The sequence below is a fragment of the Myotis myotis genome, unplaced genomic scaffold (genome assembly GCF_014108235.1).
Source record: "Myotis myotis isolate mMyoMyo1 unplaced genomic scaffold, mMyoMyo1.p scaffold_m19_p_17, whole genome shotgun sequence".
NCBI classification, from domain to species: Eukaryota; Metazoa; Chordata; class Mammalia; order Chiroptera; family Vespertilionidae; genus Myotis; species Myotis myotis.
This window is the reverse complement of record NW_023416321.1, coordinates 18,478,645-18,499,155: the sequence shown is the minus strand read 5'-3', so window position 1 is coordinate 18,499,155 and position 20,511 is coordinate 18,478,645. Positions and strand designations below refer to the sequence as shown.

The following is a 20,511-nucleotide window of genomic DNA, read 5'->3' as shown; positions in this document are numbered from 1 at the left end:
TCCTTCTGGACGAAGCCAGGGCTGTGAGGGAAGCCCTGGTCCTGGGTGCCAGAGGGACACTGGTGCCGGCAGCCGGGGGAAGGAAGGCCTACTCTTGCACGAATTTCATGCATCGGGCCTCTAGTCTTTAAATAATGAAAAGATGTGCACAGAGTGGCTGTTTAAGCACTTTGATCATTCCACAGTCCAAGTAACAGGAAAGAGAGTCCCAGGAATGAAGTTCATGATCCAAAAGATCAGCTAAGTGATCCAGTTTCAAAATTCACCAAAGAAATGGCCTGAATGTCTCAGCTTTGTAGGAATTAGCAGCTGGACAAAGCGTCACCCAACTGAAAGGGGAGTAATGCTCTCCACCGAGCACCAGGGGGCGATGTTGTCTAATTTCTGCTCTTTGTGATAGCAGCTCTTCAATTCTATTATTTACTCCAACGGCCCAAGAAAGTCATTTTGTTTGGGACCCTCTTAAGTAAAGAAAGCTATATGGGTTTTTTTGCTTTGGGGCCTGGAATTCAGACAAGCCACTGACTTTAGGTTATTAATGTAAAACCCATTCACTCAATGTGTGGAAGAAGGAAGATCACAGAGGAAAAGGGAAAAAAAAAGCTCACCCCAACTTTTTGCCCTGACTGCTGGAGACCCCACTCACCCTTCGGCCCCTGGGAGAAGTGGTTTGTCTCCCACACTGGGCTCTGGTGCATCGTCTTCCTCAGAGGAGCCAGCACTGGAGGACTCCTCATCGCTGTCAGCCAGACAATACGCCCGGGGCCTGCAACTGAAGAGGACAGAGTCATGACTGCAGCCTTCCCATCACCTAGGCTCTGCTTAGAAAGAGAACACAGCCACTCCACCACCACCACCACTACACAAGTCATCACCCAACCCAAAAAGAGGAGGCCCAATCCAAGAGTCCTGGGACTGGACTGGTTACTTGGGAGATATTTCAGCGCCAAGTCCCCTGGAAGGAACACAGAGGACTTGGGTCTGAAGAGTGCACTTCTGAGCATGCATCAGGACAGGTGGTGGGAGTTTGGTGCAGTCAACACAAAATGCAGTGAGTTCATCAACAGTGCAGCAACAGCCAAATGGAGGGTGAATGGAAAGAATGATGGTTGTTGCAAGGGTGAGGTGCCAGCTTATGGTGGAGACATGACCATCCCTCACCAATGTCGGGGATGTCCAGGCAAGTCCCCTGACTGGCTGACTTAAAAAACTAAGACGCTTTCTGGTTTTGTTACTTCCAAATTATTTAGACTCAACACCCCTTCTTATTCCATACCTGGCCAAGCTACTGACGGTCACAGAAAAAGCCAACAACCAAACAACCACAGGGCACAAATCTAAAGGGACTCTAGGAAGCAATTAACATGAGGACCCAAGTACTGTCCCAGAGAAGTACAAATTTAAAAACCATTAAAAAAACAAGGTAATAAAAAGCCTCGCTGGAGAACAATGTCCTTCGTTAATCTTTCCAGGTTGGATATGCAGTTTCCAGAAGCATGAGGGCTGCTGGATTACCAAGCAGCAGTGAGTGAGTGATCAAGGTTCCCCACTCAGGGTCACTAGGGGTTCTTGGCTGACCTTCAGCCCCACAAAAGCAGCTCCCTTCCTGGATGATGGCTTCACTTCAGGGAGGCAGACGGGCAGGGCCCAACTTTGAGGCTCAGAGACTTAACTGGGACAAAATGAACAAAGGACAGAGCAGTTTCTGAACACTAGTAAGCAACCAATGGTCACTAAGCAGAGGCGAGGCCTTGTGTTTTTGACAAGGACAAAATTACCAGGACAGGCAGTAGAACTTAGGCCCCATCTCTCCGCAGATACAATCCTTTGGGGTTTTCCTCTGATGTTGCCCTTGGGCCACCAGAAGAAGCCTATCGGGGCAGTCATCTCCTAGCTGCCAGGAGCCAAGGGCACCCAAGGGCAGCGCACACACGCTGGTGTGGGCTTGAAGGCCTAGCAAGAGGCTCCAGCACTAGGCGGGCAGGACTGAAATCTCCGCCCCTGAAACAGGAGCCTGGCTGTAAGAGGACCCCAAGAGTGTCCTCCCTGGCAGGACACCGGGATCCTCAACTCCAGCTCTGAAACGTTAGAGCCAGCCCTTTAGCCAACAGGCCTGAGCGTAGTGTTAAAGGGAAACTCCCTCTGCAGACACAAAAGCCTCTTGTCTCTGGCCATGGAAACAGCAACAGCACCTAACTGACTTGTTATTCCTCCTCCATCAGAGGCCCAGCTGGTCCCGGAAATGTGTGTTTGCTGGTCACAAAGTGACTTCAGAGTTTTCCATGGCCAGACAGCCCTCACTAAAGCTTTTTTTATTTTGATTGTACATAACAAAATATAATTTCCAATAGAGCTAAACAGGGTCTTAAGATGAGGCAAGTCAGGGACACAAATCCCCAAGGATAACACAGACATCTCAGAAATGTATCCTTCTCTATCAGTAGTGACTGGGCTCCCTGGCTCCCACCCAGTGCTGCCAGGTAAGGCTTCTGTACCCTGCCTGCTCCTCATCCACCAGCACGAAAGGCTGCCTCAAGATCTGGGACCACAGTGAAACCTGCTGAGCCACTGCCCCCTCCTGTCCCCACCCTCATTTGTCATCTGGCAGCCTCCAGACCGGGCAGAAGATGCCGGAGGCCAAGCACTGCAGTGAGCTATCAGGTTCCCGAATTAATCCTCCACAGGACAGAGAAGAGGACAAATTTTGTGTCTGGAAGTTAATAATTTAAACAACGCTATATCAGTTAAAGCAGATCAGATGACACAAAATTCTGATTTTGACCAAATGTTACCTCTACTCTCTGCAGGGGGAGCTATTTTGTGTGGCACCCAATACTTACTAATTAAAAGTGTAACTAACTGGCTGATACTCAGTTTTATAACTGAATATGCATTTTATGATCTCAATCTATGATGTCAGCATGAACTTCAGAGAAAGACAAACTGCACACACTCTTATTTATATAAGATGTGCTAGAACTAATAAAGCCTAATTTTTAAAAACACACCTCAGAATTCCAGATGAGTGTGATATCCTTTCAAAGAGTCACCTCAAAAGGCTTACTGAGTTTTGCTGCTGCTGCTAAAAATCTTTTTGGAAATATGTTTGGAGCCAGACACATAAGAAAAAGTGAATTATTTTATCACTGATACTCTCTCTCAGACCAAACATTTTATTTCTTGGTTTCACCATTGTTGACGGCTCTGAATGACTTATAGCAATTTCTCACAGTTCCAATTGATCTACGAAGCAGGATGATTTTCTGTCACTCAATAGTTAAAGGAATGTCACAGATTCCAGAGGCAATTCTAAAAAAGCAGCTCCAGAATACTTTAAGACTGAAAGTTTAAGTGAAAGAAGCATAATTAGATTAACAGCCCAGTGAGGTGACTGCTTTGTGGGGGCCACACTCATACAGCGCATTCTTTTTTTTTTTAGTTAAGAGAAATCTGTCCCACAGACACACATGTGCGTATATCCACAGAGCCGGACCTAGTCACAGTGTCTCAGGTGGAGTGGTGGTGGTGGTAGTGGTTCAGGGTACACTGTAGACTAGTGACCCAGCATGGGGACAGAGGGGTCCCTATGTGTGGACTTGCATACTGCGCCCAGGCTAAAATGGTAGAGCATGAACAGGCCAAGTGCCTTACAGGAAATGCCCCACTCCAAGGCCACCTTTCATTAAAGAGCAGCCAACACACAGAACATTTCTCTGACTGGCTCACTTTGGCCTTTTCAGGCAATTCCTAAAGTTAAGGCTGCTCAGTTTACTACCTGAATTCTACTGAGTACATTACTGCCTCAAATTTATGTTAACTACGCATGTAACAAGAGGACTACCTGGGAAATAAAAAGACTAAAGGAAAAACGTCTGCAAATATAAAGTGTATGCACATTTCAAAGGGAAAAGGACTTCACTGGAATAAAGCAATATTGACTTGAATTTCTCATCATCACCCTGAGGGTAATGACGGGAAGATGGGAACCAGCCTCTACCAGTAAGTCGGACTTCTCACAGGTTGAGCAGCATTTCCTCAGACTCCCCAAGGGCACAATCATTTGCACACTTGAAGGAAGCTGAGAAGAGCAGGGAGATAGAGCAGAGACCCTGCCAGAGCGTCCCATCCCGGGAACAAGCCCTTGCCTGAAAGTGAGGCCCTTGACTGGCAGCCACAGAATACAGGGAGCGCCTGGAGGGAAAGGGCTGCTGCTGGCCAACTTTCCAGACATTCTGCGCTTTGGAGAGGTTTAACATCAAGAAGATGTCACCACCAGAGATCACATGCTTAATAACAGCTAAGTGCACACTGACTTCTGTCTCTCCTCCAGCATGTAGCCTCGGTGATTCCGTGCGCTCAGCACTGAGGAAGTGAAGAGTGGATCAAGAATCACTTCTGGGATGAGGTTCTTAGCTATGGGTGGGCTTTCAGAGGCTCTTGATGCTCCCAGAAATTGTGAGCCAAATGGAACACATGTGAGCATTTTCTGGGAGAAGGACCCAGAGCTCTCAGAATTCCAAAAGGGTGCGTTATGCAAAAAAAAGGGGTTAAGGGCTCATCTGCCCAGGCTTTTGGATTGTATGCTTTTAAAATTAAGTGACAGCCAATTACATGTCAACATAAAATTTAACACCTTCACAGGAAGGAGCAAAACATGTTATAACAGATTCTACTGGGGGGAAAAACGAGCTTTAGGTATATATTACAAATTCAATATAATACCATCGCAAAGCAGAGGATTTTTTTTTCACACAGTCTAGAGACGATTGTTTACTCAGAAACATATCTATCCTCTGATCAGCCATTTTAAGAACTTGAAATTGTGCCAAGAGAGCTGGATGAGTAATAGTTAACATGAGGCACCTATGTGGCAAGGATCTCAGAGACCTGGCTGTCCTGGGGCTCCACTTGCTACCCCAAACCTCACCCCCTTCCAATGGAGTCCCAGCAGCTCTTGTGCCAGCACAGGCTGTTCCAAGAAAGGGCTCCTTGTACAAACGCTGCTGACGAGTGTTTGTAGTGCCGTGCTCCCGCTCAGATAGACCTCATGTTCAAGACTGTTTCTGCCTGACACGCTTCATTTTATAGGCAGCTGGTTCTGCCACTCTTTTACCATGAGGCTGGACTGATGATGCTCAGGCGTGCACAGTGATGGGGGATGTGTGGAGTGCAGGGACATAAGTTGAGTCTGACCACAGGACTAGATCCCTCAGCAATTCAAATCAAGGAAGTTTATCTGACTTTCCCTGCCAGGAAAGCCTCTTAAGTACTCCTGATCTCAATCCTCTCAGGTCTACAAACGGAGCCTTTATGTCCAGGAACATGATGAAATGACAAGCTTCCTAGTGGCGTCACATGGGATCAAATAAGACAGCACTGACAGGGTATGAAATGCTACATGGAGACTTGATAAATACCACTCACCAGAAAATACAATCCACAGATTGTCGAATCCAAACACATTTTAACAAATCGAAAAATGAAAGGGAAATAGCACAGATTAAGGTTAGATTGCATACAGCAGGTGAAATTCTCCAATTATTAAAATAGGTACATTTCATTAAGTAACTTGGATAAATCAGAATCATCAAGTAAAAGAACATTCTCATTGAGAATAATGTATGACCCAGCTCCCACACTGCTATTAACACAATATAAATAGAAGTATTAGGTCAGTATTATAACTAAGCAAAAATTTAAGTCTGTGTCTTATATTTAGACTCTGAGAAAGTGCTCCCTGTGAAATGTTCCTGTCACCGCACTGTTAATTCTATGGGAGGCTAAAGATGTGAGAAGCAGATTCCAATCAGCATTTTCAGTTTGGACAAAACAATTATATAATTTAAATTTGTAGTTAGTCATTTAAAAGGTGTATGGGAATGTAAAATTTCCAGCTTATCCATTGTAAGCATTTAAGAAAAAAAAAAAAGCAAACATTATTAATTAGCTTACAAATTAGAAAATTTACTAAACTCTGGGCAATAGATGCAGTATCTTCTACAAAGAGAAGCATTTGCTAAACAAGTCAATATTGTATTATTTAGGGAAAATGAATCTCACAACACTTCAGGAGCACCCCCTTGGCTATAAAATCAACCACTAATTGTAGTGACAGACTACAAAGCAGACAGACCCCCTATGGGCCATAGCCTTGTCCACGTGTGGCTGTTTGTGGCAGTCAGTTGGAGGAGGTACTTTCTGAGTGACAATTTTCTTTACAGGGCATTTTACTGCGTAGACAAGCCTGCCCGCTGGTCTCAGTCAGTGATGCCTTCTGGAAAATCGATACTATGTGCCCCATCAGCAGCACTGAGGCCAAAAGGCACTGAGTGGAGGTGAGGACTCACAGTGTGCAGGGTGAAACTAGGGAACCATTCCCTGAAACGCTCTGTGGTCCAGAAGCACTTACATGGAATGTTTCTCTCTCAACATCAGGGACGACTACACATCAAACCTGCTTCTCAAAGGCTGGAGGGAGAGGTTGGTTCCCCAGGGTTGGGTTAGTAAAGTCATATAGCCCCTTACCCTTCTTTGCCAATTTCTCCAACCTTCAGGGCTTCAACAAGAGGCTCTTTACCTAGTTTGGTCAAATTCATTTTGGTCTCAAGAGTCATCAGAAAGGACCCATTGTAGGACATTTCCAAATCGATCCAGAGTCCTGGAGAAATGGTGAAAAAACAGAAGGTTTTTCCCCCCCAGAAAAACATGACTGCACATGACAATATAAACATTTATATTTGAAAGTATCTAAATTGGTATCACATTGAAAGTCTATAGATATATAGATATAGATATAGGCACGCAAGAGGAACTCGTGAGGAGAAAAGCCTTTGGAAAAGCTGCAAGCAACTGGCAAACTGCCAGCATCTCACTATCATTGAAACCGTCACAGTGAGCTCGGTGCACATGTCAGCCTGGGGTCCCATCCTCTGGGCTCTTCTCACATAGTAAGAGGATGGCTTGACCCAGGGCAAAGCCAGGACAAGGTGTGCTGATTCCCAGCCAGTTACAAGGCAGAAGAGAGGTGCAGACAAGACACTTGACTGCAAGCTGGGCTGTTCTTTAAAGACACATGCAAGAGCCCTGGCTGGCATAGCTCAGTGGTCAGAGTGTTGGTCTGTCCACCAAAGGGTCTCGGGCTTGATTCCCAGTCAAGGGCACGTACCTGGGTTGCAGGCTGGCTGCCTGGGCCCTTGGTCAGGGTGAGTGGGAGGCAACCAGCCCATGTCTCTCACAAGCCTCTTCCCCTCCACTTCTCCCTCCCCCTCTCACTTTCTGTCTCCCTCTCCCCCCCTTCCAGTCTCTCTGAGAAGCAATGGGGGAAAAATATCCTCCGGTGAGGATTAACAACAACAAAAAAAGACACATGTGAGAACCACTGTCTTCCTTAAAATGATCTAAAATTGTGGGGGCAGAAAAGACAGGGACACAGAAAATGGTTCAGACTTAGCTTGGTATAATAAGGACAGTGACAAAAATTTTTAGAACCCTTTCCTTTCTGGAAATTGCCTAATAATGGAAACAAAAGAATTAATGTTCGAGCCGCAGGATTATCCAAATAAAGAACCTATTCCTTGGAAAAGCTACTGTCAATGAGATCATATCTAAGAGCAGCTCACTGGGATGGCCCATCAGCACAAATCTAAATGCAAACAAGGACCAGTCACCTCAGGACCTTCTTCACCAACATTCTATGGCTCGGCAGGTAGGACAGAATAGACTGGGACTAGAGCGCCATAATATCTCATGGACTTTCAATCAAAATATGATCCTTCAAGTGGGTGTTTAAATGTTAATAAACTTTCAGAGATCCTCAGAAAACAAATGACAACATTTAAAGGAAACAGGAAATTAATCTAAAACTATTGTTCATACACAGCAGCATTTTCAAGCAATTACAGTAAATAACCTATCCTCCATTTGGCCACAATCTCAGCTAAAAGCTTTGCTTAACCTCAAGAAGCACTAATGGTATATAATTCCTCACTAAAAGCAGAATAATTTCCAATTTGTTTTCAACAAATTCTTTTTATCATAATTGAAGGTACTCATTTTCCATGAATGACCTGGTTTAATTAAGTGACATGTAGACCAATTATGATTGTCTTCTTTGCTTTATTTCATGCTTACATTAAGCAGTTAGAAATCACCAATTAGCTTGCTCTGCAAAGGTACTGTTACTGGAAGTGAAGGGGACATCTGTTTTCATAAAGACATTTAGTCATTCATCACTTCCAATAGAAGAAGGATCAGGGCAAAAGGCTTGATATTAATAGATTTTAAACTCAATATAAAAAGGACATCAATAAAGAAAATATTTATTCTATATCTCCAGCTTTATTTAACTTAAGAATCAATAGACTCAAATTATCTGGTTGCTGTATGTCTTCAGACATAATCATTTCTTTTGAAAATTCTAGTCAGGTTTTCAATAAATATTAATAGTATGTATTGCCTTTGAAGATTGTTATATTAAAGCCTTCAGAATTTTACTTCTTATAAAGTGAAGGTTTTGTTTGTCTTTTTTTAAAAATGCGGGGATATAGATACAGGCTTAGTAGGCTTCTGGCCCATACCCCAGTCATTGGGACATCCCCTCAAGTGACAGGCTCCCATACCCTACCTTATGGAACCGGAGGCAGGGAAGAGGAGGAAAGAGCATATGGAGCCCAGTCACATGGAAGTTCCCGACCTTTGTGCTCCGGCCTCATTTGCACAAGGCAGACCGCACTGATGTGTGTAGCCCAGCGCCTGGAACATCCTAGCCAGGCTCTCCCCTTTCTCTGCCAACGCCAGCCCACTTCCTTACTTCCACAACTCCTTGCTCCAGCCTAGTTGTTGCCATGGCAGACGGGCCAGACCAGAGGAGGCTGCAGGGCCAAGAGGGAAGAGGCTGCATTGGGCAGCCAGAGAGCATGTCTGGGCGAGGGAGGGGACGAGAGGTGGGCATCTGACTGAGCCTCGGAGTGGGGGACGGGGTCTTTTTTATATCATTGTATATGTCCCATGAGCTCACTCATGGGGTCTTGCTCAGTCCTGATACTCAGTGAAAATGTGAAGGAGTCAAGAATGGTTTGAAAACCTTTAAAAATAGATATAAACTGCAAATATTCCAACAAATTAATATGATATGCTTGCATTCTGATGAGGGAAAGGTGACAATTTTAGCACTAGGAGCAGAAAAACTCGCTTCTGTGACAAGAGTCAGCAGGCAGAAAGCACCCTGAAAACCATGAAGCACAACAACCTGGAGCCGAGGCCAACTGGTTACATAACAGGTGAGTCAGAAGGCTGCTGCCTTGTGAGGCTGAAAGATGGAAATTAACAGTTTCTAGAAAGGCTGTCTTCCCATTGGGGATAAATGTAACAACAATGGGAAGATGGGACACACACTGCTCCATGAGTGGTGTCTTAACTCTAAGGGAGCTGAATGCTACTCATCTAGATGAATGTAGTTACAGAGTTGTTTCTTTTGTGTTCTTAACAAATGTTAAGACTTTATTGTGAGGCATTTCATTTAAAATGCTGGTTTCTGTAACCATCTGCTCTTGGTAATGCTCAAGGACAAAAAACAGAAGTTGAGGAGGACAATTTTTTAAGCCTCTAAATAGGAGTACGCAGTCAGTCCTGAGAGGTTCTCGGAAAGGACATGAACACAAAGTCCTGCCTCATCTTGGGCTGCAATAACAACATACCATACACTGGGTGACTTAAACCACAGACATTTATTTCTCACAGTTCTGGAGGCTGGAAGTCCAAGATCAAGGTATGGCCAATTCAGTTCCTGGTGAGGGCTCTCTTCCTGGCTTGTAGATGGCCACCTTCTCACTGTGTCTTCACATGGCAGAGACAGAGCAAGCTAGCTCTCTGGTCTTTTCTTATGAAGGGCATTAATCCCATCATGAGCAACCTCCCTCATGACCTCATCTAAACCTAATTAATTACCTCCAAAGGCCTTACCTCCAAATACCACCAAATTGCAGGTTAGGGCTGCAACATAAATTTGGAGGGAGGAGGGACACAAACATTTAGTCCTTAACAAATCCCTATAAAACCAGCACTTTATTCTGCAACATGGGAAACACAACTGACAAGGACAATAGCGAACTTCAGTGAGTCTTCATGCAAGGGCCTGTGAGCAGCTCCGATGACTGTTTTTCACTCTACAGCTTCAGAGAAAAGGATCGGTTATCACCACCACCACTACTCAGAGGGAGACTGCAGCAAAAGTTATCCCTCTATCCTAAAGTGCTTATTGAGTCCTTAATGCAAGGTATCAGGAAGTTTACGATTGAAGGAGAAGAAAGATACCTGCGCCACCTGGTGCAGATCAGACTGCGGGTATCACCAGAGACAACTAAAACAGAGGTTCTTTGGCCTTCGTCCTGTATTCTATTTAATAGATTCCATGGCCTTGGGTATAGTTCTTCCATGGCTATATCCACCTAGTAGTTTCACTCAGCTGATCACTGTTTTATTACTATTAAAATAACTAAAAGTCTCATTGGAATAGGTTTAACAGGGCCCCTGTGGCTCAGGAGTTGAGAGAACCTAAAGCCTTGCTCACTGAGCTTGGCCCTCATGCTACCTCATTTCCTCCACCTCTAAATAGTAGTGGTTGATTTTCACTCTGAAAGCATCCAAAGAACAAAACCTCTTAAAATGGAGCATTAATAATATATTACCATGAGCAGATGTTTGAGTTATTCGGCTCTTAGAAGAATTCACCAGTGACTGTTTTATTCCTGGCAAACAGACTGGTGACATATTACTCAGATACCACAGAAAACTAGCATTTCTTGTATTTGGCTGCATCCTTTAGGATAAATGTCATCTTTAGCGTTGACTACCTGTAGCTGTTCTTGTAAACAGCTCTGCCTTCCAAGGTGGACATAGTTGCAAATCAATCTCCTCTCTCACACCCCTACCAAGATCCACAAATGGGTCTTTTTTCTCCCTTTCTATAAAAGTCTTTTTCTTTCTACAACATGATCTAGTTAGAGAAGTGTGCATGTCATTCCTGTAAGTACCCAAGCCCCACATCTGGCCCTGTCACCATGTTCAGCTCTAGATAGCTGCTGTCCTAATGTCGACTGATGACAAGGGTGTTGCAGCAAGGAATGGGCAGGTCACAGCCTGACTCTGGTTCCAGTTTCTGAAACAATCAGTTGGAAGAGTATCTTTAGACCCATCACCAGGCACCAGGCACTTGAGTTATGGTCCGGAAGATGAGGGGTAGATGGTGGAAACTGCCAGTCATGAGTAAAGGCATCTGAAGACAGACAAGGTTCCTATCCTGGCTGGTTATAGTAATCTTTCTACCTTCAGCTGAAATATGGGTTGTTATTTTTGGTATCCTGAAATGGGGCAAAATCAGTACAGAAATGCCCAGGGTAGATGCTCAATGACTATGTGCAGACTTAAATACATGAAGCAAACATCCTGAAGACTAAATGAATTCATCTGATCCTGAGGAGAACAGTCCATATCCTTGGTTCATTCTGACACTGGTCCCAGGCACAAAGATGATAACCTGGCTGACAGAAGAGGTTTCCTACTAGAAAGCTTTTACTAACAACAAGGCTTTGTGATAGCAGCAGACACTAATGGCTTACTATGTGCCACGTGTCCTCTCTGAGCATTTTACATATAACATTTTATCTCCACCACAACTGGAAAAGGGAGGCACTACTGACATCAGTACTTTACGGATGAGGAAACTGAGTCTGAGTGGTTAGTAACTTCCTGAGATCTCACTGCTGGACAGTGAAGAACCAGGGCTCCAACATGGGTGACTTGGTTGCAGAGCCATTGCTCATGGAGGGCCTCTGGCCTAGAAGCTGAGGAACAGGATGGAAGGTGAGCTGCTGGGAGATCTTTGGCAAGTCACACCCACTTTGGGCTTTGGCCTACACATCACACAGCTACAACCCATCAGGGTCTGGGCTAGGTTATCTCTGACTATCCTCTCAAGTCTATGTTATCAGTCTGCCCAATTCTTTAAGTGTCTGGTTCTAAATCAATTTTTAACCATAAGAGAAAGAATATTAGGAGAGAATAAACCAAAAATGTACCATAAAGGTAACCCTGGCTGTCTCTGAATGCTGGGGTAATGGGTAATATTTTTCCTTTTCTAAACAACCCAGTTTTACCTACAATGAGCAACTGCTGAATAAATGAGGAGCAAACATTATCTATGCCAACAGAGTTAATAAAACAACAGGAAAGAGCTTGGCTGAGAGGGGTGGCCTGGTGGATCCCAGAGGCCTGGCCCTGGAGACAGCAGCTTGGGTGGGTATTAGGGGTGGAAAGGGGAGGCCAGTTTTGGGTGAGTTACAGAGACAGGACTCTGGACCCCACTGTACAGCCTGAAGAGAGGAGACCCCCACACACTCCATGATTAGAGACATATGTGGTTTGGGAGGAGTCGGAGATAAGGCAGGAGGTACAAGCCAGTTTCCAGCCACCTGCCATTGGTGGGAAATTAAGATGCCTTGGGTAAGGCAGTTACTTAACTTATTAACTTCATAGAAATAGGCTGTGTGCCCCGGAACTTGGACAGGCCAATGTGGTCAATGTGTGATTTTACTGCTCTGTTGCAAGGCCACGAAAGCTGACAATGGCATTCTTCTTTCCATTTATTCTGGTAGCAGTTGCCAGATTTAAGCTGTAGGATGGGTTAACTGTGAGCCCAGCAGTCTGGCCCCAGGCCTGGTGCTCAGAACCACCACCACTCAGTGCTGCCTAAAGAGGAGCATCTATAGGACGAGTGATCCAACCAGCTCTGGACCAAATACCCGTCCTGAACCAGGTGCCTCCAAGTAACAAGCACAAGTTAGAAAAAATTTCTAAAAAATAGTATGTGTGGGGAGATCCCATGGGAGGTGCCTCTCCCAAGAGCTGGTAAGGCCTCTTCACCCTGGGTTGCCTTTCCCTGGAAGGTGAGCTCTGCTTTTCAGAGTCTGTTTTAGCAAGTCACCCTGATTTTAATTTCGCTGAAAGGAATTTTCCTTAGAGCCATGGAATCCAAAATGTGTATTTCTTTTGTGTTCATTTCTGTTTTACCAACACTTATATTCTTTGCAGACATGGAAAAATCTAACTTGGTCAAACTTTTAAAACCCACAGGCTTTATCATACCTTTCCTCCTTTTTTACACAAGCAGGCAGATCTCTAAAATTTGCCCTGAAAGGAGTTAAATAAGGAGCAAAGCTTTAATTTATCTTGTGCAGTGATTTTCAATGGGTGTGCCACGAGAATTTTTAAAACATATAATACCTGACTAGTTAGTCAGAGGCACTGACTTCTTTTCCCTTAGACTGTCAAATAAAAAAAATGACAACAGCCAGCACAACACTTCCTGTGTGAATGAATCAAAATTATACTTTTTTTTATGATCGCCAAAAAGACATAAATTCTGATGCGCCATAGAATTTTAGTAATTAGTTTATGGGTACTATGAGATGAAAAAGGTTGAAAATCAGTGATCTAGTGAAATATCTCTCTTCAGAGGGACAAGAAAGAGACTGAAGACTTAGATGGTTGGTGAATTTCACTCAGAGCCTGACAGCGTTGCCCTGGGAGGCTGCAGAGTTCAAAGCCAGAGGGACACTCAGATGCAGCAAGGCCCAGCTGTGGCACTGTTCTCTTGTCGTAAGAAATTTCTAATTCAACAAAGGGCGAATTCGGCCCTGAGATAAGAGACTGCCAATGCACTGGAAAACAGAGCATGTACACCTATTATTTACTTTCTTTAAGCCCATCGCTCAGAAGGGTTATGTTAGCTGGTCATTTACCAGCTTGTTACATGCAAGTCAATTCCTAGAGGCAAAGAGTAAAGGGCAACCTAGAGCCTGCTAGAGGCAGAGGAAGAAAGGCAACACTTGTACATTGACAATGGAGCGAAGATTCTAGCTACACACTTAACACATAGATGATGAATCCTTCAAAATTTCACATGTGGTTAAGAGAACTCTAGCTAAATCGTTTGCAAATAATCTTGTCTAGTTTTACTCTTAGTGAACCAGGAATTAACTAAGGAGCACTCAGATTTATTAAAGTGTAGACATAATTTAGTGGTTATAGGTGATCTCAACGTGCAGCATTAGGTGGACTTCTACATTTGCAAATACTACTCTGGTCTACCTTTCCCTGAAATCAATGAGATGCTCAAAACATGACAATATGGGGTCACTATCTGCTGAAACATTGCCACAGAAATAGGGCTACTAATTGTAGCACTAGGGAAAAAATCCCTTTGAATTTATATTAAATGTATACAACACAGAAAAAGATTTCACTAAATATGGTCCAAGAGCCATCTGATATAGCCATACAGAGATACAAGTAGATGCTAGAATGTCTAAATTTTCCAAAACCTTTACTTCAAAACAAATATCACTCTCTTAAAAAGTTGTAATTATCTTCTTCCCTACTTTCTTCCTGAGCCTTTGGAAGAATAATGCAAATCCAGTGGAGGTAGAAAGAGGTTCACTTGAAAGGGATATTATAGAAAAAAAATCAGCTGTTTGCATGATGGGCACATTTTTTCCTGCCTGCTCACAGACTATTCTTGCCTATCTGGCTCAGTCTTCTTTTTACCAAACTCTTGTGTACTAAATTACCCATCGACGTCATTTTAAAACTACATGCCATAAAATACACATAAATCTTTACATTTATTTAAACTCTCTAAGCATTCTAATCAACTCTTTCTTCCCCAACACACACAAGTAGGCATAAATAATGTTAGCAGCATGTCTTAAAAACCAAATCTGAGAACCTTCCTCCAACAGAGAGACTTATTCTCAAAATATTGTCTGACAATATGTCTTCCTTGTGCCCTAACCGGTTTGGCTCAGTGGATAGAGCGTCAGCCTGCGGACTCAAGGGTCCTAGGTTCGATTCTGGTCAAGGGCATGTACCTTGGTTGCAGGCACATCCCCAGTAGGGAGTGTGCAGGAGGCAGCTGATCGATGTTTCTCTCTCATCGATGTTTCTAACTCTCTATTCCTCTCCCTTCCTTTCTGTAAAAAATCAATAAAATATATATTTTAAAAAAATATGTCTTCCTTGTTTAAACACCTAAGTAAGTGCCTTCTAAGAGTGGTAAAAACATAAAGATGTAAAACATGAAGATCAAAGAATCTGCAAACTAGAGGTTGGGGCGAGGTAAAGGAGTGGATATATAGGAGAGGCAACTCCTGGAAAGAGGTCAGGGCTGGGCAGATGCACATGTGAGGCCCAGGACAGGGGAGTGAGGCTCACCCTGCAAGGGCTGCAGCCATACAGAGCAGGGACTGTTTTCTAAGTCACAAAAGCTCAGGCCCCAACTGGCATATGCTTATCTTTGGGCTGAAGGAGGACCTTTAAAAAAAAAAAAAAAAAAAAAAAAAAAAATATATATATATATATATATATATATATATATATATATATAATTGATATTTATAGAGAGGAAGGGAGAGGGATAGAGAGTTAGAAACATTGATGAGCAAGAAACATCGATTAGCTGCCTCCTGCACACATACCCAATTGGGGATGTGCCTGCAACCAAGGTACATGCCCTTGACCAGAATCGAACCTGGGACCCTTTAGTCCACAGGCCGATGATCTATACACTGAGCCAAATGGGTTAGGGCTGAAGGAGGCCTTTTTAAGGATCCGAGAGACTAAAAGGAATAGGAGTGGGAGTCCTGATCTATTCCTCATTTGTGTGAGGCTGTGACTGTTAAGAACAAAGATAACCAACATGAAATACACGATTTAAAAAGCCCCCAACTCCCTCCAAACACAAAGTCTTGGTATTCAACCTGCAGTGATAGAGACATTTTCACACTCATATAAGTGTCATTCCTCTCTAAAGTCAATTAAGAGTTACCTTGGTGATCAACATAAGGCTTGAAGGCCTGAAGGATTTTTGGCACAGCCACCCCCATGTCAAGTTCCGTCAGAGTTAGCTCATTCATAAAGTAGGGGAGCTGGAGAAAAGAAGTAAACAATGAATGAAACGTTAGTACCCTGGTAAATGTTAGAATTCAACATACTCTCAGAAGGAATGATGGTCAAGGTTTTGGGGACACATTTATTTAACCCAAATTTATTGAGCACATACCACTACTAGGCACTGTACTACGGACAAAGCAGTGGATGAGGGAGAGAAGATCCCTGCTCTCATGGGATTTATCTTGGAGAGACAGAAACAGATAACTAAGTAGACAAATAAGTTCAGAGAGTGGTTAGTGCTACAGAGAAAATAAAACAGGAGAGAGGGATGCTGGGGCATGAGTGGGGTTGGCTATGTTGGCTAAGGAGGCCAGTGAAGGCTTCTCTGAGGAGCAGTGCTTGGCCAGAGACCTGACTGTGGAGAAGGAGCTGGCCATGTTGGTCAGGTTAATAATACCCTGTTGGCTAATGTTTGGGAAAATGGACAGCTCTTAGACTACCAGTGGGAGTTAAGAAATTGCTACATTTCTGACAGGCAAAATCACACTGTTTATTGAAATCCTTGAAAAAAACAGCAACACCCACATCCCTTGACCCTGTGCTGACATATTTCATTTGCCCCTGGATTCTAGTTCCTCCCTATACCCCAGGGCTGGCACGAGCAAATCACGCCGATAAGCTCTCTTGCCCTCTGACTTCTGGTTGGACTTGGCCAATGGGATACACTTGTAGGGAGGTAAGGTACAGAGAAGAGTGCTGTTGGACATTTGTCCCCTCCCTCTATTAAAGGGCACAGCTCCTGTCAGACAGGGAGCACCCCCCACCCCACACACACACAGTTGCTCCCCACTGCTGCCAGCCCTGGGGTGCTGCACCGTCCCTTTTGGTTTCTCTACACAGACCCACACTTTCATAAATCGTGCCTTTATTAAACTCTCCTCTTAGGTTCCTCCATTTGAGTGGGACCCCAACTAATACAGCTAACAGTAGGTACTTACTCTAGAGGAAATAACATAAAAGGATTAATATCATGCTTAGAAATTCCTACTTTGCCTCAAGACTACAGAATTAATTCATCTGTGTTTCCGCCACCTCAATTTATGTATGTGTATTTTTAAAAAATCTTTAGTCCATTCCTAATTTTAGTGTAAGATGTAAGTTAGGAATCCACTTTAATTTTTTTCTAGTAATTAGTGAGGTATCTTAACATATTTATTGAACCACCAATACTTTCACTACTAATGCTACCTTTGAAAATGAGATTCCCAATACACTGGAGACTGTACTGAGTACCCTGCTTTCTACCAGTATCAAACTGCTTTTATTACTGTAACTTTATACATTTTAAAATCTGGCAAGTCCTCTTTTCCCCCAGATTTTCTAATTCTCATGAGTATTTCTCCATTTGAACATTAGATTAATTTTGTAAAATTTAGAATAGATTTTTAAATTAAAGTTATGTTAAACTAGAGGTAGCATCTAGCCAGGCATGAATTTATGCCTATTTTGAGTGGACCTCTTCAGCTGTCCCTCTGCAGAGAAACTTACACACTCTTAGGATTCACCAGTCAGAGAACTTCATCTCTGATATTCTGCAGGTGGGGAAGGCTTAATGGAAAGAGGTTATAAAGTCTGTGATGGCCAAAGCAGGATTAGAGACAGTATTCAAATGTGCATTTCTGAGTTGGTGGTTTCTGTGTTTGGAAAAGCTTTTGCCAAAGCATTAATGTTATGTGGTCCCTGACCTCCCAATCAGCCTACTGAATGCTGCTTGGCCAAGAATGTAGCCAAAATCTTGGACCCTTGCCTGCCCCCATGCGTTTAGTCTATTATTGTCATTCTAATACCTACGTGTCAGGAGCATGCTGGGTTTCTATGGGAACAGGGGTCCAACACTGAGCCAGAGGAGCAAATACAGAGATAGGAACATGCTGTCCTTCCTCATGGCCTGTCCAACCGCCCACCCCATCCCATCCTACACCCTGCAGTTCCAGAAGGACCTAAGAATGAGGAGGGGCTGGAGGAGAAAGACGGGGCAGGATGTGGTGGCTCTCATTACCAGTAAGTAGAATGGGGAGGGGGAACATCAGCAGGGTCTGGTAACCTACTTACTCACCTGAGTACCCAATTCTAAGATTTTCATCCCCCAGCCCCTCCTTGTTCAGATCTCTGATCTGAATCAACACTCTGGAGTCCAGGCCCTGGAGCAGCCTCCTTCCTCCCCTGCAGGGAAGGCAAAGAAAGGCCACTCCTCCTGCTCTTTTCAACCAGAACCTCTCTTCTGCCCACCCAAAGGGCACCACAGTGTGACAGAAACTCACTGTATGTTCTTTATCCTCCTAAATGGGGGACTGGCGTGCAGGTGTATGGGACACTCTTGGGTGGGTGGGTGGCATGCTAGCAGCTATATGCAGTAATAGCAGAGGGCCCTAAATTTGAGAGCCCCATGGCAGTGTTAGAGTTTATTTGCTGTTGGGGCAGAAAATCAGCTTGCTTTAAACCCACCATTCACCATATAAACACAAGGCTGCTCTTTCAAAACAAGTCATTATCATGTGCGAGGCCGACAATCTGAGACTGCAGGGCAAGGCCAGCAAAGAGTTCTCCGAATATCAGGCCTTCAAGGGCTACCAGGACACAGGGGTCTTTGTCACAGGGGACTGCTCAGGCTCCTCCAGCCATTCTGACTCCTGACTAGCCATTAATCAAAACTCACTATATTTTGGAATAACTCTTCCAGGGATACCTAAATATTATACCAGGTGATAATAACGAGTTCCTTTGGCAGGGGATCTGGTAGGTTCAGAATTTGGATAATATCTTGCTGCCATTCTGATTATTCCACTGCCAGGGTAAGGTCCCCTCTGGTCTACGGGGCACTTCATGGGTGGCAGCTGAGGTCAGAGTGGAGGCATTGAGGCCAGCAATAGAGTGAGTACTGCCCCTGCCTCTGAACGGCTGGCGCTGCTGGATCTAGGCCCCCTTTCTCCATCCTAACCCTCCAGCACTTCGGGTCTCAAAAAAACAAAGGGAGTGTCAGTTTGTGAACTGCAGAAGCTCACATGTAGAGCAAAGGAGAAAATGAAAATAAAAGGCTTTTCCTCACTTCCTCTGGGATGACAGAACCCACTGTTTTCCACCAAGGGGACTTCCGACTCCAGAGAGAAGCGCGGACACTGCCCCCTCCATTGTTTTGGAATGTGTGTCACAGGGAGAGCAGGGTCCCATCTGGAGTGCAGGCATGCCCTGCTTTCTGCTGCACACTGCCAGGCCCCCAGCTCAGAGAAGGGCCCATAACAGTCTCTGGGAAAGAGAAGTGCCAGCCCAGGAACTCAAGCCTTCCACCACTTCCCAAATCCAAGGGTGAGTGAGCTCCAGGCTGGCTGTGGGCCTCTCATCTCTAAACATGGGAGGGTCATTGTCGCTTCCTGCTCCCTCCACAGACCTGGTTACCAAGGTGGGTTCAATCCTCAACCCACCTGAAGAACACAAACCGACTGGCCCTTGTCAACTGAGGGCTCCCAAATACCTGTCCTGAATTCAGCCTCAAAATCTGCTCTTCTAGCATAGGAGGCAGCCTCTCATCTTCATCGGGGGCTCAGGAAGCAAGACAGAGCTTGTTTGTTACCCAAAAATCAATCCCAGCTCTTCCATGGCCGTTTTTCCCTTCCACTGCAATTTCACTTAGCTCAGTCTCCTAACATGGAGTCCTTGAACTCTCTGAGGTCATGGGCAAGATTCTGTCACTGTGCTTTTTTTCTAGGGAAAGGATCCATCTGTTTTTGCTGCTCAAAGGTATTTTGACCCCAAAGAGCCACTGACTAAATTTGCTGACTGTGCTACCTCTTAGCGAAGATCTGGGGGCCACAGTGACTGTTCCTTGGCTAGGTCTTTGCTGGGTCAAAGGCATACTTCTAAGTCACCTAAACAAGGTCTCTTGGTTACCAAAGGTGATAATAAGTTAGTTATTCAGTGGCAACCATGAGGAGTATTTATGCAGTTTTAAACTCACTTCCAAGTGGGTCTAAATCAGAATTAGGACTGTTTCTTCAGCAAAGAGAGAGCCCAAAATAAAATACCATCTGGCCAGAAGGAAAGGTCAACCCCAGACACATTTAGAGTGCAGTGCTAACTTCCCCAGCTTGCAGAGGGAGCATGACTTGGGAAAGAGGTCTTAAGTAACGAGGCATGTTCCTTAGCATATACTGTGTGGCTCAGACTGTGTGGCTGGGTGGCCTCTGGAAATACTAACTTAAGTTAAATGTTAACTTACAGATAACAGAAGTCTATATGACAAATGTGAACTACAAAAGCTCACATTTTCCCAAACTGAATTCTGGATTATCACCTAGAATGGCTCACAATGAGGGCAACACAGAAAATAATTAAACAGGAACGGTCACTAAGTCTCCAGATGCAATTAGTCATGTGGTCAAAGTCACAGCCCAGATATGTTGTTTGACAAGAACTTACTACTCTCATATATCATATGCTTTAAACTGAGTTATCTTTCACTGAGAATACAATGGTACAAAACTTCCAGAAATTAAGAAATGTGAAGAACTG

At 44.2% G+C, this 20,511-nt stretch overlaps 1 protein-coding gene across 5 annotated transcripts in view; it reads right to left on the bottom strand.

The window, feature by feature from the left end:
- TEX2 (testis expressed 2) overlaps nucleotides 1-20,511 on the bottom strand; it is a 92,124-nt gene that overhangs the window by 7,119 nt on the left and 64,494 nt on the right. For 2 of the 5 annotated variants that reach the window (XM_036339975.1, XM_036339980.1), the window contains 3 exons: nucleotides 15,881-15,980; nucleotides 6,526-6,658; nucleotides 647-772 (listed from right to left, as the gene is read on the bottom strand). In XM_036339975.1, the coding sequence (XP_036195868.1) occupies nucleotides 647-772; nucleotides 6,526-6,658; nucleotides 15,881-15,980 (359 nt within the window). Of the gene's footprint in view, nucleotides 1-608; nucleotides 773-6,525; nucleotides 6,659-15,880; nucleotides 15,981-20,511 lie in introns of all 5 variants that reach the window. The other 3 variants (XM_036339977.1, XM_036339978.1, XM_036339979.1) reach the window with 3 other exon arrangements.